Consider the following 25,903-nt stretch of genomic DNA (forward strand, 5'->3'; position numbering starts at 1 on the left):
TTTGTTCTGGGCTGGATGATTGTTTTTACTCCGAGCTGAGGGATTGTGGAAGTGTCATGGAAGTTGGTTTAGGCTTGCAGATTGTGAAACAGGGATCTCGTCTTCACCCAAAAATGCCTTTTTCTTCTTTCGCGAGATTATGTCGATGAAAAATATGGGCTATGAACTGAGGTCTGGCCCAATGGAGCGCAATGGAAAATTACACAAAGAAACCCCTATTCTCTGTTCGATTACAATTATAAAGCTTTCAAAGGTTCCAGTTGACCCGTCCAAAAACAAAAAGGCTCCAGTTGTGTAAAAAAAAAAAAGGGTTCCAGTTGAATTATAGACTTTGTCTACAAATTCTATAAGGTCCAAATGATGAACCATGCAACACACTTAGCTCAAGTGGCATTAGTTCCTCCTTCTTATTAAGAGGTCTTGGGTTCAAACCTCATGTAGTGCAAACTTGAGCAAAAAGGAGGATATCATGTGTGTGTGGGTGTGGTGTGTGTGAGTGTGTAACCTAGGATTGGAGGTTGTCCAATCCATCGACCAAAAAAAAAAAAAAAAAAAAAGGCTATCAAGTAACCGAAATTCCCTTATAAACATCCGGCTAAATGGCTAATGTTCTTGATACTAATTTTCTCAATATTAATAAAAGAGTAAAGTGATAATTAGATTTTTGAAAATTTTGATCTTAGCCTAATTAGTTTCTGAAAAAAAAGTATTAATTTGATTTTTTATGATAGCAAATGATAAACACGCGATGTCTTTTTTCTATCAATTCATCATGTAAAGCTTAATGGTGGTGCTTATATGTACCATTTACCTGCTATGACGTGTTTATTTATAAAATATTGTCACACAAATAATAATTTTTGAAGTAAAATTTCACTTGTTTTGGTAGGATTTATGATAGATAGATAGATAACAATTGATAAAGGTTGTATGAAAATTCAAAAGATAATAAATAAGTGAAAACTCTAGGTGCAATAAACTTCACGTGAAGTTAATAGTTGAGAGACGTTAAATGATTTGATTGATTTGACTAAATTTTCATCTAACGATTCTTAGTTATCAACTTCAGATGAAGTTGACTGCACCTGAGTTTTCACCTAATAAATATTTCACGGTGGAAATTCAGGTGCAGTCGACTTCACGTGAAGTTGATAGTTGAGAGCTGTTAGATGAAAATTTAGTCAAATCAGTCAAATCATCTAACGGCTCTCAGCTATCAACTTCACGTGAATTCAACTGCACCTGAGTTTTCACCATATTTCACTGTTCAACATTACATCGTTTTTATGCTTATGTGACCGAGCACCACTGTAAATAACGAAATACATAGACAATTTTATTTCGTTTCATACTATCCATTAACAAAAAAAATACATATTCACCGTTTGTTATCGTAAAGGATCTAATTGATATTTTTTTCGAAGACTAATTAGTCCAAAAACAAAATTCTCAGAAATCTAATTTGCCACTTTACTCTCAATAAAATGTTCGAAAGTACCACAGTAGTGTTCATGATCCCTGTCCCCTACATATACTATGATCTGAAAATGACATCTTACATTTAAAAGCGGTTACATCCACCGACACACGGATTCCATGTATTTGGGTTTTCAGACGATGACGGTGGTTTGCCGACGAAGTCGAACCGTCATTAACGGAACAAGATCATAGTACATAGTATTGCCGACCACCCTCCATGCAACTAACTACTTTCCCAACTCATTGACTCAGTAGATTCCTGTCTTATTATGTCTCAAGTTTCATAAACCTTTTTCTTGTTTTCTACGGCATTCATTTAATATAGTCGTATATATAGTTCGAGCATTAATCACGTTCAAACTTAAAAACTCACCTATCTTAAATTCATGCAAGGACAATTGAATCAAAAAAAGAAACTTATAAAGTTGATGCCTACTACTAAGTTAACGAGAGAGACAGCATTTTATTTAAAGTGAATTTTATGATGCCTATAATTTGGTGTCTAATTTTTGTTTATCTTACTTTTTATGACAACTTTTGAATATTTAATAATTATTTATTTTTATACTTTTAAAATTAAATATTAATTTTTAATCCTTTTTAGTAAGTTAGACAAACACTTTTAGATATCATAGCAATCACCTTATTTAAAGTCTTTTGCGTTATAATTGTTATTGGTTGTTAGTGGAGGAAAGTGGAGGGAAGGTAAACAAATTCTACGTACTATACTTTTAATCTTTATTAGATACTTCCCAATCCTATATAAATTAATAAATAAAGACCAATAATAAAGTACAAACAGAAAAAAAAAAGACTTGGAGGAGTACACTAATTAAGTAATTATTCTGCAATGCGGATTAATATTATTCTATTTATATATGAATCTATCAATAACTTTTACTAAAATTTCTCTAACTTCTTTAAAAATAAAGTGTTTACTTTTGTTTTTTTTTTTTTTTATTTTCTCTTTCTCAATGTACAATGTTTTTTTTTTTATCATCATAGTCACTTTGCTATCATTCTTGAACAATAAAAAATATAGATAAATACTACCATTAAAATTTTACAATTATCTTTATATGAATATATTTTTTTTTTACTATTAAATAATAAATTATAAGATTTAATTTTGATATATTATAAAAATATTATTTTTTTTAAAAAAATATGACTAAATAAATAGAATATACTTTTAACACAAAAATCTTTATAAAAAGATATTTTTAGCATCTTTGAATAGGTATAAAAAATATATATATCAAGAACTCAAAGTAAACAATCATTTATATACTATTTTAATTTTTTACTTGATTTACTATTTTATTTCTTTTTTTACTTTTTATTATTAGTTTGGCATTTCTTAATATGCGAATGACACAAGGATGAATAAATAGATAAAAAAAAAGTAAAAATATGTCATTGCTGTTCCCCTTATGCCTTCTAGCTATATTGACTCTTTTTGTCTATATATCATTTTGAAATCAAATTTATTAAAGATGGTGTTGTCTCCTCCGATAAATCCTCGTGCTCTTGAACAATCCAAAGCATAACCAAAAAGTTTAAAGGAGATGCTACATTAATAATTTATTTTTTCATAGTAATAAAAAATATCAACTAATAATATAATGAGATATGACAATGTGTTCTCATATTAGTAATAATAAAATTTAATTTATCTGACAATCACAATATACACAGAATATCTAACGAGTAAAGTATTGTTTTTGTCCCTAACGTTTGGGTAAATCCTATTTGTATCCTCTAACGTTTAAATCGTCCTATTTGTATCCCTAACGTTTGTAAAAGTGATTCAATGTTATCCTGCCGTCAATTACACATCATGAGCGCTTTAGTTTGAGTTTTAAAAATCTCTTCTTAAAGTTAGAATACAAATGTCTGGGATAGAATCGATGATCTACTCCAAAAAATAGCTCATCAAATGTTGAAACTAATTCCTATAACATTTACATAATTCACTTTTCTAGGGACATAATTGAATCTAAACACAAATAGTGGGTATAATATTAAAATCGAATACATTCAAGTGAGATCTAATTGAGAATGAATATATCAAAGTGAAAATAATTGAAAAATATAATCTAATTTGTTAATATAATTGATAGTAAGATAACATTGAATCACTTTTATAAACGTTAAAGATACAAATAGGACGATTTAAACGTTAGGAACACAAATATGATTTATCCCAAACGTTAGAGACAAAAACAATACTTTACTCATATCTAATAATGTATTGTCATATTAGTAACTAATTTTAAAATTAGCACTTAAAAATTATATAAAACACAAGAATTTGAGTTATATTTTTTGTTTGTGTCACAGATTATAAGAGAAGATATTTATATACTAATGATGAGCCTTATACTTTCCCTTAAAAAAAAATTGGTATAACATTATTGAGGGGGACTACGTACTTATATATATAACCAAACAAAATTTTCATTTGCATTGGCACATTATCAAGTATAGGATTTATCTGATGAACAAATTAATAATTATACACATGCATGTTACTTAGAAGCAAGGTATCAATAATAGAGTATAGGAAAGAAGGGCCATTGAAAATTTCCCAGAAGTTTCGTGCTGTGTCGTTTCAACTTCGTGTTGTATGACGTTGACCCAAGATAAAAGACTCTACTGGTGTCTTATTAATTATAACAATATGAATATTATTGCTTAATCAGATTAATCAGAACACTAGTTGTTAATTGAGAATCGTTAAATAATTTAATATATTTAATTAAATTATTATTTTACAAATTTCGACTAACAATTTTACGTAAAAATAAATACACGTGAATTTTCACTCTAGAATAAATCAACAACAAATTAAAAGCATGCATTCTTATTCTGAATAAACTTAACCTGGACGAAAAGAACAAATTAAACAAGAAGTTGATGATACGTATGCACTTTGCATTGGGTTCTTTTAAAGCGCGTTTGGTTCGTTGTTGTTATCTCTGATCTTTTATGTTTTTATATATATTATATTCTGGATTCAGATTCTGTGGGGCGGTAACTATGGTAGTTAGTTTTTCTTTTTTCATCTACTGTGTTTTATTTCATAACATCAACAATCTTGTTTCTACGTCAAAAGTACTTTAATTAACTACTACTATCACTTCATTTTTATATGAATCTTCTTTTTCATTATTTACATTGAATATGTAACTTTTTTTTTTATAGTTTATCCTTTTTTTTTTAAGACATTTATACGATAAATTTGTAAAACCAATAAAAAAAAAGAGAGATACACTTAAAAAAAAAAAACCTTAGATTATGTCAAATTTTTTTGATGTATTTTTTATTTTGTGCCATGAATTTTAGAGGTTCTTCTTACTAAATTAAAAAAATACTTAGTATAAGAAATCTAAACTATGTTAGCTTAATGGTTGTAAGCTTAGTTAGAAATTTGTATGTTTTTTGATAGAACCAAGAAGAATTTTAGAGGATCAGTGAATGTAATTTTTCTAAAATTATTATAGTAAAAATTTTACTATTATTGTGGTAGAAACTGAATATATGTCACATTATACTAAGTGGCTGAATTTAAATATATGGTGGTGTTAATTTTTTTTTTCTGTTTTTAGGAGACTAACTATAATATAAGCCAATTTAATTAATTTTTTTATTTTTAATTTTAAAATTTAAAAAATTAAGATAGTGAAAAATTATATTTTTTTTTCTTTTGTAATAGACCTGTTTTTCAATTTGTTAATTTAAATTGACTACGGTCTTAATTGGTTTTCTAACAGAATCCCAAAATAAATTATCTCTTGCCTAATCATGTTAACAGACTCTAAAATAACTAAGTTTTAAATATGTTTTTGGTGACTCATTATAAAAAAGATGTCCTAACTAGATTTAACCTTTTATTCTTTATGTTATTAAAAATTTTCATCGGCTATTAAATCAGTCATGCTTATAAAATTTATATTAAAATATAAAAAAATATATATAATAATTTATTTGATAGTTAATTTTGTATGTACAAATAATATTTTTATTTTAAATTATGCATGAATATTCAAAAGTTAGATAATTCTAGCTAATAGTGATTCAGAAGCCAAATGAACCACAAGGAAACTATATATATATATATATATATTAGAAACCGATCAAACCGTGTGTCTTGTTGATCATCACACACCAAAGAGATCAGAACTTGCTTGCTTGTACACAGAGCAAAGAGTATTCTGTTACTTTCTCATAGTAGTGTGCAGTGGAAATTAAAGAAAAATGAAATAAATAAAAGAGTAAAGTATCGTTTTTGTCCCTAACGTTTGGGGTAAATTCTATTTGTGTCCTTAACGTTTAAATCGTCCTATTTGTATCCCTAACGTTTGTAAAAGTGATTCAATGTTATCCTGCCGTTAATTACACATGATGAGTGTTTTAGTTTGAGTTTTGAAAATCTCTTCTTGAAGTTAGAATACAAATGTCTGAGATAGAATCGATGATCTACTCCGAAAAATAGCTCATCAAATGTTGAAACTAATTCCTACAATATTTACATAATTCACTTTTTTAGAGACATAATTGAATCTAAACACAAATAATGGGTATAATATTAAAATTGAACACATCCAAGTGAGACCTAATTGAGAATGAATACATCCAAGTGAAAATAAAAAATATAATCTGATTTGTTAGTATAATTGATAGTAGGATAACATTGAATCACTTTTATAAACGTTAAGAATACAAATAGGACGATTTAAACGTTAGAGATTGGAAGGGAAGGTGGCAACGAGGCTGTCTGGGAACAATTGAGAGTCGTAGCATTTTGCAAGGAGAGTTGTTTGCTATTTGGAGAGGCTTTCTTTTAGCATGGGACTCGGGACAAAGAGACATTATATGTGAGACAGACTGTGTGGAGGCTTTTACTATTGTCAATAATTTACAAGATTGCTCTGGGTTTATTGATCCTTTGGTGTTAAAAATCCGAGATATCATGTCTTGGAAATGGCGTGCTGATCTTCGGTTGATCTTGAGAGATGCAAATACAGTAGCAGACATCATGGCAAAGACTGCAATGAGGAATATTTCTCCCCAAGTGGAGCTTCCATTGCCTTGGAAGGAGTTTGAGAGTAATATTCAGCGGGACTGCCTTTCTTAAGCAGTTTCTTGTTTTTTTCTTTCTTTCTTAGTTTTTGTTTATTTTCTTTTAAGTCACAAAAAAAAAAAAAAACGTTAGGGATATAAATAGGACTTACCTCAAACGTTAGGGACAAAAACAATACTTTACTCTAAATAAAAATTTACAATTTAAACAATAATTTTAATTAAATTAAACATTAGCTACTTATTGACATAAACATATATATATATATATATATATATATATACCTTGCCTTACTTAATTATATTAGTCCTATGTCCCACCTCATAAAAACAAAGGAAGGTTCAAGGAAAAAAAGGCTTCATATGCAAGAATTAAATAAAGATAGTCGCAGAACAAAAGAAATATGCAATTAAAAGTGATTATCCAATTAGTCTGCTCCTTCATGCAATTTTGCTCCTACCCTTCATACTATAAGGTGAAGATATACAATTTTGTTCTTTTTAAATTTCCCTTGTCATTCTCTACCTTGTTAATTAAGACTTCTTGTATAAAAATAAATAACATTGAAAACATAAACCTTTTTCTTCTTGTTCAAACTTATCTTTTGACAAACAAATTAAATTGACAAATCAGTATTTGACACACATAATACAACTTTGGATGCTTGCTTTTCGACTATTAATGTAGTTGCTGATCCATATTCACATTAATTATATAAATTCTCATCAGTTATTTTTTCCTTAATTAAGCATCTAGCTGTATATCTTAAGGTATATATAACTAGCTATACCTTCTCTTAATTCTATATTTCTTACTCATGTTGAGTTTTTTGGTCATGATGGCATGTTAATTAAGGTGATTCTTCTTGTTCTTCATACTTCTTAATTGGCTACAAAATATACATTATTTTGTATGTAATTGTCTCTTCACATATGTGATGAGATGTTATGTACCATATATATAATACTATGTTCATAACTATGAGAATTATTTAATTTATACCAAATTACTTTTAATAAAATGAAAGAGACAAGTATATATAATATTATTACAACTAATAACGAATACTATAAAAATTTCTTAAATTTTTCTGCCGACTGAATCTGCATTCAGCACTTTGGCTGGGGTCATGCACGAATAACACATGCTATATATACATATATGTGCGTAAGTTCTATCTATATATATGTAATCCGTGACACACATGCATCATCTATTACATTTACATTATTCATCATATCTTCATATCTTGATTGTGTGATTCTAACCACCACACCGTTCGTTATTCTATACAGGTAATTATTATTCATCTGGTATATATATATATAGTTGTTTGAAAACAAAAAATGTCCATAATTTCAACTTTTGAGTTTATTTATTTTAGCTCCATCATGTGAACCTTGACTTCTTTTTCCAAATTTCCATCAACATTAATGGAATATGTCGTGTCCTATTCCTACGGCCATTAGTTACCAAATGGCTTGTCTCACTTATCCTCAGCTTTGATGTTACCCCTTCATGACATATTATTAAACATCAAAATAATTTTCTATTTCACATGTTCACTGATATGATCTTCTCTTTATATATTAAATTAAAAATATTCATAGACTTATATTTAAGTATATAAAATAGTGACTACTTACGTAAAGTACTATTTATAAAGGAGTTTTATCGGAAACAAAACAAGTGAAAAAAACATTAAGGTGTTAAGTTAATGAATTTTTCATTTTATAAATTCTTCTTTTTTTCTTGTTTTTTTTTATGTATGACTGATTTATAACACTCTTTACATTTGCTATTTAATCTGAATTAATAAAATTTATTTGTTATAAGATAATTTAATATTTGTACTAATCACATGATGATAAAAAATATTAAAAATTATTTATCCAAAAAAAAATTTTCAAGAATAATTACATAGTTATAAAGATAACTTCAAATGAACAATTATGTATAACATAAGTGTACGCTATGGTGCCAATGAATTATAATTTAAATGGCATAAATTCCTCATACTCAATTAAGAGGTTGCGAGTTCGAGTCTCCTATCTTTCAAATTTTTTTTTGCCGAGTAATAGCTCAAATGGCATAGTCTCCCTATACTCAATTAAGAGGTTGCGGGTTCGAGTCTCCTATCTTTGGTAAAAAAAAAAAAAAAGTGTACGCTATGGTACTTATATATATTTATCTAATTTACTAAAAAAAATAAAAATTAATATTTAATTTAAAAATATAAAAATAAATAATTTTTAAATATTTAAAATTTACCATAAAAGATAAGTTCTATAATTTTGATACTAAATTTATAGGCACCAAAGAATTTGTCATAACATAGTTTGCTAGCAATTAATTAGTTAAAGAGCTAAAATGACTAGAATATCCTATGGTTCGTTAGAATTTAGATTCTCTAAATTTTAAATTTGTACTTTAGAAGATAAACTATGATCTTCTACTCTTAGTTTTTCTCTCATATTTATTTTTTGTCTCACCTATAAAATAAAAAATAAATAATAATAAATCACACTTTACTCTCTAAAAATAAAATTCAAACTTTAGAGGATCCAAATCCGATTCGTTATTATTTCTTCTGAAACTCATATCATGTCATACACCAGTGGTGAGAATAATGGAAAATGGAATGCCTTGAAGCATGAGACTCTAGAGTTTTAGAGTTTAGAGGAGTGCATAGAAAAAATGGTGTCACAAGCTCCGATCTTCTCAGAATTTGAACAAATCGTTAGAAATAAGCTAACAATAATAAAGAAAGAGTGGAATATATTCTTAGCGTGGTGGATACTTTCCTTGAATCTACAACTTCCACCCGTGATTCCTGAGAAAACCAATAGCATTAGAAAAGTATCTCTCTTTTAAAATTAAATGCGAAAATTTAAACGCTTCGTTAATTAAGCTCGTCGTTTCTTGTTTGTATGAATGGTTGAAGAGCAATCGACGAAGATAAGGAAGAAGAAGAAGACAACGCTGCTATCACTGTCACTGTTAAAACCTACTCTTCTCTAATTTTACTGGTAAGTCAACAAAGACTAGTTAATTTAATTGTCAATGCTCACTATTACTCACCGTTAAATTGATTTAATTTGCTAATTGCAATTGAAATGATGGTTGATGGAGAATAATGATAATGATAATGCCACTATGAACGAATACGATAGAGTGTAACATACAGTGTGATCTCTCCTGCGACAGTTATTGGAAGAAGCATGAGTTATGGAAAGGACGACATAGAAGCTCCTCGGAGCTCCGGTGACATCGACGACGGAGGCTCCTCCTCCAGTCCCTTTGATATTGCCAGAACAAAAGATGCTTCCGTTCAACGACTCAAGCGTTGGAGGGTATATCTCTATATCCCTTTCTCCTCTTAATAATTTTTATATTCATTCATTTTCTTTTTTCTTTTTAAAATTCAGTGTTTGATATATTATATTCATTTGAAAATAGAGGTACCGGTTAAAAAACAAGAAGCTGAAATATTTTAGGATTATTTAATTCTTAGTGTTCTGGGATTTGCAGAGCAAGTTTATAGAAACCCCTCTCTCATAAATTTGCCATTGATTCTGAGGTCCACAGTTGTAATTTTTAAGATATGAGATTAGACTAGGTTCTTTCATTTATCTTCTTTATCCTTTTTTTCCCCTTTTTCTAACTATAAAATTTGGCAAATTGAGAGAACAAGGACCTATCTACACATGAACGTTGCATTTGACTATTTTGAACTTTGAGGCATTGAAAAAAGTGAAGTAATTACATGATATAAGCTCCAGTTAGCACAATATTTGGGATCTCTGGTTCTATTTATATCAGCTTGCGATTTGTGAATCTCTTCAAAACATTGTACACCAGAGGATAGGAACAGGTGAAATTCTTGGGGGCTAACTTTGCTCTAGTGCCTTTGATTTATCAAAATTGGATCAGCATCGTAGGAAGTGTTACATGGAATACTTTTCTATATTTACAAGGAACAAACATGTTGTTCTGTCAAGAATAACAACAGCACTCCAGGATTCTTTCTGTACAAACAGAACCGGCAGAACATGTCAAGTTAAGAATTTTGTTGCATTCAATCCATGTTGCACCACATAGAACATGTCAACTGAGTTGTAGTTAAAGGTGAATTGGACGCAGCAACCATTGTTCAATCAAATTGGGAAGCTCCAGTGAGATCAAACCGTATGTTTATTGCACAGTGCATACAAGATAATGTGCTTGTCTTCTTAGATTCATCTATATAAAGTGGGAGCAAGATAGGTCCAGTTTTTCATAAATTTTTGTTTTATCTACTTTTGATCTGAAGAGCAGTTCATGTCTTTAGAAAATTCCATTCTTTTCCATAACTAAGAAAATTACTTCACTGGACCCTGTGGGATAAGGGATGATTTGAGTTTCCAGATATGGGATTCAATTATGACTGGTGGATTTGAATTCTATAAGATGGACGGATTTCCAGGTCTGATATATGTTATTGATAAAAATAAAAAATAAAAAAAAAAAGAGAGAAGAAGATGGATAATGCTAATTTCTAATGGAAAAAACCAGGAGGATTATTCAACCATTAACGGTTATAAGTTATAACACCATAACACTAAGAGAGGCAAACTGTAGTTGAGACTAGGATATAAACATGAACAGCAATGTGAAAACTAGCAGTGGACAAAAGAAAAGGAAAAAAAAAAAAACGTTTGCAGATATTACTTCTTTTGAAGTTGCAAATATGCCCTTAAGAAAAGTAGTTAGAAGTCACCAGAACAAATATAAACTTCACTTTGCAAAACTAGCAGATCCTCCATTGGACTTTAAGTTGCCATAAACTTATTATTTAGCAACATCAGTGTTTCTTGTTATGATTATATTAGCCTGTTTTATCAATGGCTAGTTCTATTTGATTATTCTGTTTTTTGCTGCTTTTGGGCTACGTATTACTTTTCGTTTTCTGGAAGTTAGTGCTTTTCTAATGACTAGACAAAAATTCTCTTCTTTTTTTTAGCAAGCAGCGCTTGTGCTTAACGCTTCTCGCCGATTTCGCTACACCTTGGACTTGAAGAAAGAAGAAGAAAAGGAGCAAGTGCTGAGAAAGATTAGAGGGCATGTTCAAGTCATCAGAGTTTGGTTCCTTGGCTGGTTCTCTTTATAATTGCTCATCTATCAGACATTAAATGGATTTAATTAATTATTCTTCCTATTAGGCAGCGTATCTTTTCAAGGAGTCTGCAAAAAAATTGAAAAGTGGTGAGTCAATCTTCTCGTGATTATTTGTGTATAAATTGCAGTATACTAGTAGCTGATATGGTTGTCATTTTTTGTGGTTTATGGCTGCCTCATGATTTGTAAGAAGTGTCTTTATTACGGTGATACATAATAAATGGTATCTTAAGTATTATCTTATTCTTAAGTTGTTGCTAGGATATCAGTATAACCAATTATCAGTGATGATCTTGTTCGACCTTTATTACAATTATGTGTCCTACAATGGCTTGATCTAATATAAGTGTAGAGCCTATTTATGGGTCTTCTTTTTTCTCCCACTATTGATGATAATGTCTTTTAGAATTAGGAATTGCCCCACATCCTACAAGCACCACTGGAGAATTTCAAATTGGGCTAGAGTTACTTTCTTCAATTGCAAGGGATCATAATACTGCTACTCTGCAAGAAAAAGGAGGGGTAAGTGTGCCAATAATAGTTCTTTCTTAAATTGGTAATCCAATTTATTAACGTTATAAATATTCATGCAATTCTTCTGAATCACATTTTAAGGTTGAAGGGATAGCAAGTTTGTTGGAGACCAATTTAGAAAAGGGGATTCAAGGTGATGACGCTGACTTGTCAAGACGGACAAAGGCTTTTGGCTCGAACAACTATCCTCGAAAGAAAGGAAGAAGTTTCTTGGTAAAGTCTGGTGCACTCTGATATTGGATGGTCCGCTTATGGTTATTGGGCTGATGTCTTTGTTTATGTTGTCTATAACAGATGTTTGTTTGGGATGCTTGCAAGGATCTGACCTTGATTATTTTAATGGTAGCTGCTGCAGCTTCATTAGTACTGGGGATAAAATCTGAGGTGAGAAAACGTGGCAGAGTCATAATGTTCCTTTATATCAGAAACAATGTATCCTGTTAGGTATTCATCTTTGTACCAATCCATTTAATGGAGACTGGACTTGTCTCAACCATATTCCATATTGACAAACAAACTTATGGTTCTTTAGCATACATTGGTTCTAATAATAAAGTAAATTGCAATCTATTGGCAGTGTCAAGACTTGATCATTGCAGTCTAACTAAAATTTGCATTGTTTTGATTATTGTCTTTCATCATCCCTTATACTTTGTAGCTGTACTTTCATTTTGTACCTATACCATCTATGATTAGGAAGATGTTTTTAAATGTTGAGAAATAGGTTTTCATCCATAGAAGAATTAATTTTATATTTCAGGGTATTAAGGAAGGATGGTATGATGGTGGAAGCATTGCTTTTGCAGTTATTCTTGTTATTGTTGTTACAGGTACTATGCCAATATTTTGTCTTTGTAAAGTTTCTAATAAAGCATTCAAACATGTTCTATGGTTCTGTTTCTCAACTTGATTTTTTTATATAACTTTGTTATATATTATGGAGGTTATCACTTATCACAATAGTTACATCTGTAGTAATATTATCGTTTGAAGTGCGCATCACTCTCTTTCTTTCTCCGCTTCCTTTTGTAGCTATAAGTGATTATAAGCAGTCTCTTCAGTTTCGGGACCTAAATGAGGAGAAGAGAAACATTCGTTTGGAGGTTTGATTTTTTGCTTCTCTGTACTTCTTTATTATTACTATTATTATTATAGCATCCTCCTTATCATATTTATATATTTTTTTTTCAATCCTTAAATTTTCTCTCTGCATGAGAAGGTAATTAGAGGAGGTAGAAGAGTTGAGATCTCAATCTATGACATTGTTGTTGGTGATGTCATACCCCTTAATATTGGTGACCAGGTACATGAGTTCATCTTCTGTGATTTTTGCACATCATGCCTGATGGTTACTTAATGCTTATCCTTCTTGTTATTTAGTTTATACCTGATTTTTCTAGGTCCCTGCTGATGGAATTTTGATCATCGGTCACTCTCTTGCAGTTGATGAATCTAGTATGACTGGGGAGAGCAATATTGTAAGTGTTTTTTTCCATTATGTGCTAAATAAGAAAAATTACTTGTCTCATTTCTTAAGCTTGATAATCATTTTCCTTTTTGCAGGTTGAAAAGAATTCTAAGAACCCTATTCTGATATCTGGTTGTAAAGTTGCAGATGGCAGTGGTGTTATGCTCGTAATGTTTTACTTTCTTTTGCCATGTGTGTGTGTGTCTATATATATATATATAGAGAGAGAGAGAGAGAGAGGTGCAATTATTCTTAGGGCATCAAAATGCATGCACATATTGTATTCAAGATGGGATTTCATTCACATTTTGATTCTTGAAACAACTGAGTCCAAAAATTTGGAGGGATAAAAATGTTAGATAAAATGAACCATCAATAATTCAATATATTAAAATTGACCATATTTTTCCTTGGATTTAGTTCCTATGTTTTATTGATTATACAGCCCTTTTTGCTGATTTTTCATTTTTGATTAAATCCTTTATTAAGGTAACGGCTGTTGGTATTAATACCGAATGGGGGCTTCTAATGGCTAACATTTCAGAAGACAATGGTGAAGAAACACCTTTGCAGGTACCCTTTCTACTTGTGCTTTCTTTGAGTTCCTGCACCTTTTGGGCTGTTCACCTATATGAGTTCTCAATATAGGTACGCTTGAATGGTCTTGCCACCTTCATTGGTATAATTGGGCTCTCTGTGGCCGTCATCGTTCTGGTTGTGCTACTGGCCAGGTTGCTATCTGTTTCTTTGTATATTCAAGTTTAACCTTTTACAAATACTGCATTGGTGTTTGGCAAATTTTAAAATCATTTAGTAAGTTATCATTTGCTAAATGTTAGTCTAGTTGGTTGCCAAAATGGGACTCTACAGACCACAAGAATACTTTCTTGTATTGAGACTTGAGTGGATTACTGTCTCAAAAGTGAAATGACAGGAAATGATCAAACTCCTCCAAAGTGAGGAGGTTGGTAAAGTCAGAAAATGAAGATCTAATCACTCTTGAATTAAGGTAATTCAATGGTGATTAACTCCTCATTTTATCACTTTACCAATCTCGTCACTTTAGAGGATCCTTTTCCATCTGCCAAAAACACAATTTTAAGTTGCAATTTTTCAATTTAGTGAAGATTTTGTCATGCATGTCTCTGAAATGGCAGTTCATAAGCACAGGTATTTCTCTGGGCATTCTAGAAACCCAGATGGAAGTGTTCAATTTACAGCTGGCAAGACTAAACTCAGTACTGCAATTGATGGAGCAATAAAGATAGTCACTGTTGCGGTATGTGCACTGATAAGTACTGGACTACCGAAACATGCATGATCTGTTAGCCACTTGTATTCATATTCATAAACTGTTATTGGCTTTGAAATTAATACATTTGAGGTGATTCTAAGTCTGTAACACATTGAATATATAGGTCACTATTGTAGTGGTTGCAGTACCTGAAGGACTCCCTTTAGCAGTTACCTTAACGTAAGTTCCTAATTTTTTAACTGAATTTCTAGCCTCCCCCTTCACTCTTCTATTTTTCACTTGTGTTTGTCTTGGCAAATCTTTTGACATACTATAGTATATTACAGTTATTCTCTTTGTCATTCTTTTAGAATCTCATTTCTCTCTATTAAAACTTTGTCCATCAACTGTCTTACAGACTTGCCTACTCTATGAGAAAAATGATGGCAGATAAAGCTTTGGTATGCTGAATTTTGTTTGTGCTATTGGATTTTGACATAACTATTTCAGACGGACTATTTTATATAAGTTCAATGAATTGCAGGTACGTAGGCTTTCTGCCTGTGAGACTATGGGCTCAGCCACAACTATTTGCAGTGATAAGACTGGAACATTGACTATGAATCAGGTTAGTTGGGATGCAGTATATAAACCTGATTCAGATTTATGGTATGCTACATAAAACATTGTTGCAAATATTGCCATTTTGCTCTGGCATGTTTGCTTCGTAGCTTATGACAAGAAGGAACTCCTTTAGCATTTAATATTTGGAGTTCAACACTTAAACTAGCCGATCGCTATGATATCTTATGCCAACTTAAATAGGGAGCAGAGTGTTTTCTGTGTGTTGACAACTAACAGCTTACTTTGGTTGAATATTGAGGAAGAAGTTCATTTCTGTTGCCATTGTTGGAGATAATTGTGTGTCTAGCTGAGTTTCATTTCACCCAAATTTTGAGACAGATGACTGTGGTTGAGGCTATCATTGGTGGGGAGAACATTGATCCTCCTCACGAGAAGTCAAAGCTCAAACCTATACTCTGCTCGTTGCTGATTGAAGGAGTTGCACAGAACACCAATGGCAGTGTTTTTGTACCTGAGGTATGCTAGAATTCTTTTTGTTCTTTTTTTTTTTCCATTCCTACAATAATGGCCTACTTGAGTGGTTCAACTACATTCTGCGTGATTCTGTTTTTCACAGGGTAGTAACAATGTTGAGGTTTCTGGATCACCAACGGAGAAGGCAATTTTACATTGGGCTGTTCAGGTATGTTTTGAAACTACTTCCTTTCTCTCTTCTTCTAGGATCGTTGGGTCTTAACAATTGGTTATGACTGTTATATGACCTATCAGCTTGGGATGAATTTTAAAGCCGCTAGAGCAGAATCATCAATTATTCATGTCTTCCCATTCAATTCAGATAAAAAACGAGGCGGGGTTGCAGTACAGACGGTACCATAATGAAATTTTTACTATAAAATGTCAATACTTTTCCATATCTTGTTTGTCATCCAATTCACTATTACTATGAATTTTACACTTCTTTGCAGACTGAATCTGAAATCCATATACATTGGAAAGGGGCTGCTGAGATAGTCCTAGGATGCTGTACACAGTATATGGATGTAAATGATCACTTAATAGAGATGGATGAAGGAAAGGTATGAGAAAATAGTTTACATATTGATATCAATAACTAATTAATTTGCTTTTCCCGTTTTGCATCCTCTTTTTCTCTCTATCATTTGTCTTTATATAATTTTCACTAATTTGGTATTCACAATTTGCCTCGTCTTTTTTTCATTTTATTGTGTATTTAAAAGTGCAAATAGTAGTACTGTATGATATATTTGGACGACATTTAACAGTAAAATGTCTTGTCCTGTTTTGGCAAAGTTCTTCTGAGGAAAGTTTTTCTGGTTTGCAGATGAACTATTTTAGAAGAGCTATTGAAGATATGGCTTCTCGTAGTCTACGGTGTGTTGCCATTGCATATAGATTATATGAAATGGAGAAAGTTCCAACTAGTGAAGACCTTGCTCACTGGTCATTACCTGAGGATAATCTCATCTTATTGGCTATTGTTGGTCTGAAGGTATTTCTTTCCTCTAAAATAGTACTTCCCTCTTCATCTGTTATATTATCAGTATCATAAAATACTGTCCTGACTGTCCTCTTTTGGTATGCTGTATGATCATGATTTTCCTCTTCTGAAGTAGAACCTCGTTAGCACATTGTTCATATTTTCCCGTTCATCATGGACTCAACTTTGTTGAATGTAATTAGGAATTGTCTCCCAGCAGATTATTTTTAATATTGTGTTTTAACTCGTACATTTTTGTTCACATTCAAAATCTTCTACCTATATTGTGCTAGGAGGTTGAGTATCTTTACTTGTTGATTTCTATCATTTCAGTTTGTTCTTGTTATTTCTTATATCAAATATTCCTTTGAAATGCAGGATCCTTGTCGACCTGGTGTGAAAGATGCGGTGAAGCTTTGCCAGAAAGCTGGAGTTAAGGTATTATTAATAAAAGCCTTTGATGTTGAAAAAAATGGAGGATTTTGCCACATGAATTATTAGAAATAACTAAGGAATTGCTTTTGATGTCTTTAAGTTAGTTTGCAAAGATCAATTTATCTATTATTAGCCACTTTAAATCTTCAATGTTCTGGTGACTGAGAAATTATTTTGCCTAAAAATTGGAATGTGCTTTGCATATATAGTTTTCTATGTAAAACGTTGTTGATTTATTTGGTTTGGTTTCTAATCCTAGGTAAAAATGGTCACCGGTGACAATGTCAAAACTGCAACAGCAATTGCCGTGGAATGTGGAATACTTAATTCATATTCCGAAGCTACAGAGCCATATGTCATCATTGAAGGAAAAGACTTCCGTGCGATGCAAGATGAAGAGAGATTAAAGATTGTTGAAAAGATATCAGTATTACTCAACTACTACAATAGCTTTTTGCTTGTGCTCATATAGTGATGTAGCTTCTCAACAAATTGATTGCCAATGCTGTGTGATAGGTTATGGGACGATCGTCTCCGAATGACAAGCTTTTGCTCGTACAAGCACTGAGGAGGAAGGAGCATGTTGTTGCTGTAACTGGAGACGGAACTAATGATGCTCCTGCCTTACATGAGGTTTGTTCTTTTCCCACTTTTTGGGGCCTTGTTCATTTAGTGATAAGTACTCTCTATGAAGATGACAATAACTAACAGTGGTGTACACTGCCAAGATTGTTTTTCCTACGTCTATTTCATATTCTGTTTGGATTCTTGGCAAGAGTCTGAATAACAGTCAAAGACCCAAAAAAAATAAATAAAAAATATTCTATTGGATCCATATTATGGAATCATATGACAAGTCCTCATATATGACATGATTCCGTTTCCTAGTTTCTAAGTTTGGATCTAAGGCTTGTTTTTATGTTGAAATTATACAAACTACTTTTGATTACTTTGGTTATGATTGTGATTCTTTACTTTTTGGTATTCAGGCTGATATAGGTCTTGCAATGGGGATTCAAGGTACAGAAGTTGCGAAAGAGAGCTCTGATATCATTATATTGGATGACAATTTTGCTTCAGTTGTAAAGGTTAGTCCACTATTTATTCAGCGTGTAAACTGTTGCCAAATTATAGGTTTTGCATAGAATTGATATGCAATCTTGACATTGTTTAACATAAGATGATAATAATAAATTGATACCTGAAGCATAACTTTTGTTGCTTTCAATTTTCTCCAACAATGCAGGTTGTCAGGTGGGGGAGGTCTGTGTATGCAAATATTCAGAAATTTATCCAGTTTCAGCTTACAGTGAATATAGCAGCTCTTGTTATAAATGTTATTGCTGCATTTTCTTCCGGTGACGTACCACTAAATACAGTACAGGTATTACTTTCTATTAGTCTGTCATCGATTTTGTGTTCACTATTCAAGAGGCCATCCTTACAAGTTATATGTATGCTTTCCTCAACAGCTTCTATGGGTAAATCTTATCATGGATACACTTGGAGCTCTAGCCTTGGCAACTGAACCACCAACTGATCATCTAATGGATCGTAATCCAATGAGTCGAAGGTCTAAAATGCCCCTTTATAAAGAACTTGGTGCCTTGAATCATGACTTTTTGTTCGATATGATATTATAGTGTTGCATGGTACTTGAATATTTAAAGAACTGTAGACAATACGGAAAGCCAATCCTTTTTCTGATTACTCTTTCTTTTGTAATGAGCTTTTAAGGGAAGGGAGGTTACCATACTCCAAGGTTGGAGCATGTCACGAGCCTTAGAAAGAGCTTACTAGTACTCTCAAATGACTTACTAAGGACCATCAGCAAGATTCAAATCAAGATCTTTATAAGAACGAACTTTAAAGAGAGAAGTATATTGTACAACATAAAAACTGATATATATATATATATATAGGCAAAATACAATAATATCAGGGTACATGAACATAACATATCAATTTAATAATACTATGTGATTCCCTCTGAAAATAACCAGTAGCAAGAAGCCATGGAGATACTTGTGAGCACCAAGTTTATGTGTTCTTGCCTGTATTTTCAAATACATTTCGGAGAATCGACCTATACTTAGTAGGCAGCTCCATTATCATAACATCTGATGCTGTGCTATGTGCTGGGGTAGATTCCATCTACAGAAGTTAATAATATCTTGTTTGCTTTTCAGAGAACCTCTTATATCAAATATTATGTGGAGGAATCTGCTGATACAGGTGAATGCTCTTTCACAACTAGTAGCGCCCCTCTCATTTTAAATACAGGGGAATTTTTTTAAGTTCGCTAAGCTACAAACAACCAACTAATGAGTGTTAAAGTAAAAGTATAATGCATTGCTTCGGTGGATGTCATTTTATTTCTGTTGTCTACATATATCCGTGTAATGGTTGGAACCTTTCAGGCAATTTACCAAGTGTCTGTCCTACTTATACTCAATTTCCGAGGCATTTCCATACTGAATTTGGCACACAAGTCCAGTGACCACGCACTCAAAGTGAAGGACACTTTGATATTCAATGCCTTTGTTCTCTGTCAAGTAAGTACTTACCGTATTGAACTAATTCTGAGGCCTACCTTAATCTGGTGCTAAAATTTACTCTCTTTATTTAGAAGATTGAGAAAATAAGGATTGAACTCTATAAGTATCACTTGGGTTATAAATGTTCTAATACATTGTAAATCAACCTTGTCAAAAGGTTTTGTTGTTAAGCTATTGTAGCACGGCCATAGATTTCATCTTCGGATTTTCATTTAAATGATGAGAAAGAAAACATATATACTTCCAAAATTGCAGGTTTTTAATGAATTTAATGCCCGCAAGCCGGATGAGTTCAATATATTCAAGGGAGTGACAAGAAATTACCTCTTTATGGGGATAGTGGCATTGACTGTAGTACTTCAGGTTGGTCTTGTTTGAACTCTTGGCTGAGCATTTGGTCTTTATTCATGAAATATTCTTATATTTTAGGACGAACATAAACTTTCTTTCTTTATTTGTTATCAGATTATCATCATTGAATTTCTAGAAAAGTTCGTTAAAACAGTCAAGCTAACTTGGCAACAGTGGCTCATTTGTGTCATCATTGGATTTATCAGGTCAGTTTTCAACGAGTTTGTTTACACTAGAGAGAGATTAATGCATTTATGGTAGCTGAGAAGAAGAGTTGCTTCTTCATGTACATATATATGTTAAAATCATTTCTTTTCCCATCACTTTCAGCTGGCCTCTTGCTGTGGTTGGAAAACTGATACCAGTACCAGAAAAGCCAGAAAAGCAGCTCAGTAACTCTTTTAGGGAGTGTGCTGACCGTGTTCGAAGGTGTTTTTGTTGTGATGCTTCTGAAGAGAATCATGTATAGGTGTCTAGCTGGTTTTCTATCGTGTGTGCAATTTCTTTTATTTTGACTTGATAGCTTACATTCTCCTGGTAATGGTAAATGGTATACTGTTGTACAAATGGTTTTAACATGTATATGGTCTTTTTTCTTTTTTTTTTCCCTATTTTTTTATTACTGTATTTTGTGAGCCTGATAAACACCAATTCATACTTTCTTATATGTGGAAAGTTACAGATATTTGATTATTATTTCAATTTTAGCTGCTTGCCCAAGATTTGATGAGTTTTGCAGACCAGCCACCACCCACCAGTGCCCTTATTTCTCCTTATTTGGGTTCAACCCTGATTAAGTTTAGAATGCACATGTGAAAAATCTAACCTCTCTACGCCTTAAAGCATCTTGAATCATTCAAAGGAAAAAAATAAAATAAATAAACAATGGTGACAGCAATTTGCATGCAGAATTTAACACCAGTAACAAAACAAAGAGGTATTAAGTGAATCTATTAGGTCTAGAGATCCTCATTGCATATTTACATCTAGTGATTCATTCACTACTGCTGGTTTGGTTTTATTCGTATCAACGGTAATGCTCAGTAAATTTTCCCAACAACAACCACGTTCGGTAAAGCCACTACTATTGCAAGTGGAGTAATTGCATGCATGGCATGCATCAAATTCAAATTCACACACACATACCTAGTCATGGAATTTATTTTTTTAGGTTTTCATAAAGCAGACAATGAAAATGGTGCATGGCCTGCTCAACTTTAGGGGCATACCTACCCACACAATATGCCGGGGATTGGAGGCCCTTCTGAACACCTTCACACAGCACAATATCTTCTATCTGATCATCAACAAGAACAGCCAAATATACTACTTCAGTACTATGTTATGACACTTTGAAAATTTCTATCAGACCTAGAAAACTAACATTTGTACCTGCACTTTCTCACTGTCCTGTAAACTTAACTCTATGAAATCCTTGTCATGCTACTCAGCCAAAGAAGAATGTTAGAGAGAAGAAAAGTTTCAACCCTTCAAAGAACTATGGAGACAATAAGATCAAGTAGAATCCATCCAAACAAGAAAATAATTATTTTTTGCATTTCCTTGGAACCATTCAAAGTATGAAAAGCAAAGTTCCAGACTTTATATTTCTTAACATGATTACAGTCACTAACCCTGCTCAAATGCTATTTATCTTAGTGCCAAAGTATCTTCCCACCATATGCAGAGGGTGAGAAACTATCAACACAAGGTTTATTATAACAGATTGAGAGAGGAATACCAATGCCGAACAAGGGTATAATATCAGGCAGATGCATGACTTGAAATTACCTTTAGAGAGTGTTCAAGATAGTAATCAAATACCACTTGACATTTGTTGGGTCCTAGTGGAAGTACAAGATTGGTGTCCATCCAAGGTCCATACCTGTCATGCCACCAGTAAACACAACTTGTTATAAAAAGAAAGCACACTGATTTGCAAAACGAATACAAGGAAGGAAGATGGCTGTTTATTGTTTTATCATCCATAAAAGTAATATCATCGGGACTAAAAAGAAGATCAACCAATTGCCCAAATAACAAAGCAGGAACCTATTAATCATGAAGTTTGGGTAAATGAAAGCATATATAGCTTTTCTTCCAAGTCGGTCGTAATTGTCTTTGCTTTCCCCGGAGCTGCCTTCACAACTTTGGATGCTAACTCTTTCAAATATCTGTTTCATTCATAAGAACCCTTCAGTAAGCAATCCGTGATAACCAGAGGTCCAGAAATCCAATTCTAGGAGTATCATAATATCTTTTTTTTGCTTAATATAGCACATTAATTAGATCTAACAAAATGATATTCTGGGGGGTGGGAGATATATCATGATAAAGTACATTGTATTGTAAATGATATTTTGATAAAGGGTAGCAAAGAAGCATACTGTGGTAGAATAAGAATCAAACTTAAGACCGGATGCTAAGCCTTTATGTGCATAAGGAACATGATAGCCACCATCCAAGTAGTTATCGCAGAATACCTGTAAAGAAGAAGAAAGTTTCAATTTTCAAACATACCTTCGAGTTAGGCCAATTATGATCAGTTACGCCAAGAGATTACCTTCCAATTGCAATCAATGGTGTATTCACGTCTACAAACATAATTTAGCGAAGAATCAATTCCGTTGGTACTCAATATTTCTGAACAGCTACCAAGCCATTCTTTTGCTACATAAGTACTATCAATTTCCATCAGAGGAAGACTCTCTTTTTCGAGATTGAGAAGAATGAAAGGTCCCCAGGTAGATACTTTAATTGGTATAAGCCCAAAATCCTACCTTTCAAGGTTAGAGAAATCAGCCACCCCAAACACATTGAACAACAGATAACTTAGAATAATATTTCAGAACTCAGAACTTCATACCTTTACATTGAAGTTCCGCATTCCTGATATCCTAGTTGCCTTAAGAAGTGCCCCACTTAACCCGTACGTCCATCCCTGAAGAAATGATTGCCTTTCATCATATCTAATTAAAAACAATTATGCTAGGTGTACACTAAAATCAGCCAACAATATCAGCCACATCCACAAGTATAAAATACATGCTGGAATACAAAATACACATTGCGAATAAGTTAAACATCACATGTATTTATACACAAATACATAGTGGCTGATTTTGGTGTACAAATATCATTTTTGAACTAAAAAATATGCATAGTGAGTTCTACAAGTGAACTCACATGGTATGGGCAGACAAAGCAGGACTTGTGTCCACTTCCAGAAGCAAGAAGAGAGGCATGATGTCGACACACATTGTGAAAGGCTTGAAGCTTCCCACTCTCATCTCGACAGACCACAAATTCCACATCTCCTAGTCTACAATAAATAATCCTCCAATTGGTTCTTAGAAACTTGGAAGAAAAGAAAGTGAGCAGAGTGCACAACTTAATAATTGACCTCTAAACACCCTTTTCCCCCTTCCAAGAACCAAATGGAGCAACAATTAGCCTACTTTTCTACACCAACATATCTAAAGGACAAATCCAGCTGAATTAAAAGTAAAATTAGATCACAAAAAAAAAAGCTAACCTTCCAGTGAAAAAGCTATTGGGATCCCTTATCTGCTCTGTTGATCCTGGTTAGTAAAACCAATTTAATATTTAGAAATTCTGGGAACGAATAGGAAAATCTAGGAGACAGTAACCCAGTACACATTTGATGATATATTCAAATACAAATAAAGGTAGTAAATTGAAGTGAAAAATTCTTCATTTTCACATGGTTAACAAAAAGTTAGAAACTTTAGAGAAGCAGAAACTGACCGACAGCTTGCCAGCCTCGGTAGAAGATGCGATGGAGCTCAAGTTGGAAGAAAGAAGGGTCAGTGTACCATGATGTTGGGGGTGTCACAGCTTCTTCTATGGGAATCTTAGGATTGAACTCTGACACTAACACCTCTGCTTCTGAAGAATTGCGAACAGAGCAACAAGCGATGATCGATGTTGAAGCTGTTTTGTGGTGAAAATTAAGGTTGTGAGAATGTCGTTGTCGTCCGAGTTTAGGGATAAAGGGGGTGAGTTGCATGGTCAGCGCCATTTGCATATGCATAGCTAATTAGATAGCGTTCGGCGTGTCTTCCAATGAATGATGTTCCTCACTTTCAATTCCTTCAAATTCTATTAACTATTGATTCATCCTCTCAATTTTAAATTTTTATTTGAGAAAATAAAGTATAATATTTTATTATTAAATATTTTTTTTAATTTTATCTATAAAATAAATAATAAAAAATTATATTTTATTTTTTGAAATAAGATTTAAAATTTAAAAAATCTAAATTCTATTTGTAGGATAGTTTGTATGGATTCACCCGATAAATAAGTGTTAGTTTTAATTGATTTTTTTAATTAAAAAAAATAATTATTTAAAAAATAAAATATTTTTATTTAATTTAAAATTTATTTAAATATGTTTTTTTTTTAATATTTTAAAAATAAATTATTTGTTTTTTTATTTAAAACAATAAACGCAAAAGATATTTTTAATATTTAAATATTTTTTAAAATTTATTTAAATATAAAATAAATTTTATCTGTAAATTTTTTTTTAAAAGCCAATTCAAACTAGTTCTAAAAATTTCTACTCTCATTTATCAAGTTGTATTAATTGTATTATTTTGTCTTTTTTTTTTTGGTTGAATTGTATAAATGGTATGCGATTTTGAGAGGTTTATTTTTTAATTTGAGATAGTAGATTTTGTGAGATTATTTGTGAAACAAACTGTTTAAAAGTTTTGTTTTTTGTAAACCAAAAAATGCTTGGTAAGGATATCCCGAAATGGAATTTGGCAAAGCATATATAGAAAATTATGAATTAAAATTGAAGAGTATCTATTCTTTTAATTTAGAGGAATGCAAATAATGTTACGGGTTGGATAACTAAAGCAGCTGTTTCTACGCGCACATTCACTCGAATTAGAGTCAACCATGAGATGAGTTTCAACATCTAATAGATTTAGATATGAACCTAATCAATTAATTTAGTTTTGTCTCTGTTTTTTTTTTTTCTTTCTTTTTTATTTAGTCATAAAAAAATTAATTATATTATTTTTTGGTACATAATCATATTTTCATTTTAGATAACGATATAAGCAACAACTAAACTTATCACCTTTTATAAATTTCTCTTTCTTTTTTCATATATTCGTTGAATTTGATTTTTTATTGTGTTTAATTTTATATAAAAAATAAAAATTTTATATAAAAATACATTAAAAGAATAATGCAAATAACATGTAGAAAAGTTAACATGTTAATAAAAATGTGTGTGGTTGACTTTATCAACATGGGCAGGTAAAAACCTAAGTATACGGTTGTTGTACTTGGTTGTCTTGTGTCACGTTGTATATAGTGTGATATGATCCTACGTCAGCAACAAAACAAGTGGCTTGTGTATTCACTAATAATCACTATACTTTAACCGTCTTCTACTTCAATTCCTTCTAATCCGTACGTCCCCTCGTTCTTCCCTCTTCCATTTAAATCCAATCACACTCCATCACTCTTTAATTCC

At 31.9% G+C, this 25,903-nt stretch overlaps 2 protein-coding genes across 9 annotated transcripts; one reads left to right on the forward strand and one right to left on the reverse strand.

Annotated features, from left to right (window-relative positions):
• Positions 1-6,852: 6,852 nt before the first annotated feature.
• LOC112723612 (calcium-transporting ATPase 10, plasma membrane-type) lies at positions 6,853-21,106 on the forward strand. 8 transcript variants are annotated; one of them, XM_025775042.3, is made up of 35 exons: positions 6,853-7,040; positions 9,510-9,594; positions 9,773-9,918; positions 11,568-11,684; positions 11,767-11,809; positions 12,129-12,244; positions 12,338-12,469; positions 12,551-12,640; positions 13,017-13,086; positions 13,289-13,359; positions 13,476-13,559; positions 13,657-13,734; positions 13,820-13,891; positions 14,214-14,297; positions 14,373-14,455; positions 14,895-15,003; positions 15,143-15,198; positions 15,377-15,419; positions 15,503-15,586; positions 15,922-16,059; positions 16,160-16,225; positions 16,312-16,410; positions 16,509-16,619; positions 16,886-17,053; positions 17,420-17,479; positions 17,736-17,903; positions 17,993-18,109; positions 18,466-18,564; positions 18,723-18,860; positions 18,949-19,049; positions 19,666-19,711; positions 19,897-20,031; positions 20,290-20,397; positions 20,500-20,591; positions 20,716-21,106. In XM_025775042.3, exons 3-35 carry the CDS (start codon positions 9,787-9,789, stop codon positions 20,852-20,854), a joined length of 3,249 nt encoding a protein of 1,082 aa, XP_025630827.1. In that variant the 5' UTR covers positions 6,853-7,040; positions 9,510-9,594; positions 9,773-9,786; the 3' UTR covers positions 20,855-21,106. The 8 variants fall into 8 exon arrangements, with proteins under 8 accessions (XP_025630827.1, XP_072063886.1, XP_025630828.1 ...); XM_072207785.1 differs by lacking the exon at positions 6,853-7,040 and adding an exon at positions 7,312-7,420; XM_025775043.3 differs by lacking the exon at positions 6,853-7,040 and adding an exon at positions 7,745-7,860.
• Positions 21,107-21,296: 190 nt separating this feature from the next.
• Positions 21,297-24,518, reverse strand: LOC112723613 (choline monooxygenase, chloroplastic). The gene is made up of 10 exons (XM_025775045.3): positions 24,154-24,518; positions 23,921-23,966; positions 23,572-23,707; positions 23,252-23,326; positions 22,949-23,161; positions 22,773-22,868; positions 22,438-22,559; positions 22,177-22,270; positions 21,778-21,828; positions 21,297-21,682 (listed from the first exon to the last, which is right to left on the reverse strand). The coding sequence occupies exons 1-10, from the start codon at positions 24,437-24,439 to the stop codon at positions 21,545-21,547; spliced, it is 1,257 nt and encodes a 418-aa protein (XP_025630830.1). The 5' UTR covers positions 24,440-24,518; the 3' UTR covers positions 21,297-21,544.
• Positions 24,519-25,903: the final 1,385 nt, after the last annotated feature.

This window comes from Arachis hypogaea, chromosome 11 (genome assembly GCF_003086295.3).
Source record: "Arachis hypogaea cultivar Tifrunner chromosome 11, arahy.Tifrunner.gnm2.J5K5, whole genome shotgun sequence".
In the NCBI taxonomy this organism is placed as follows: Eukaryota; Viridiplantae; Streptophyta; class Magnoliopsida; order Fabales; family Fabaceae; genus Arachis; species Arachis hypogaea.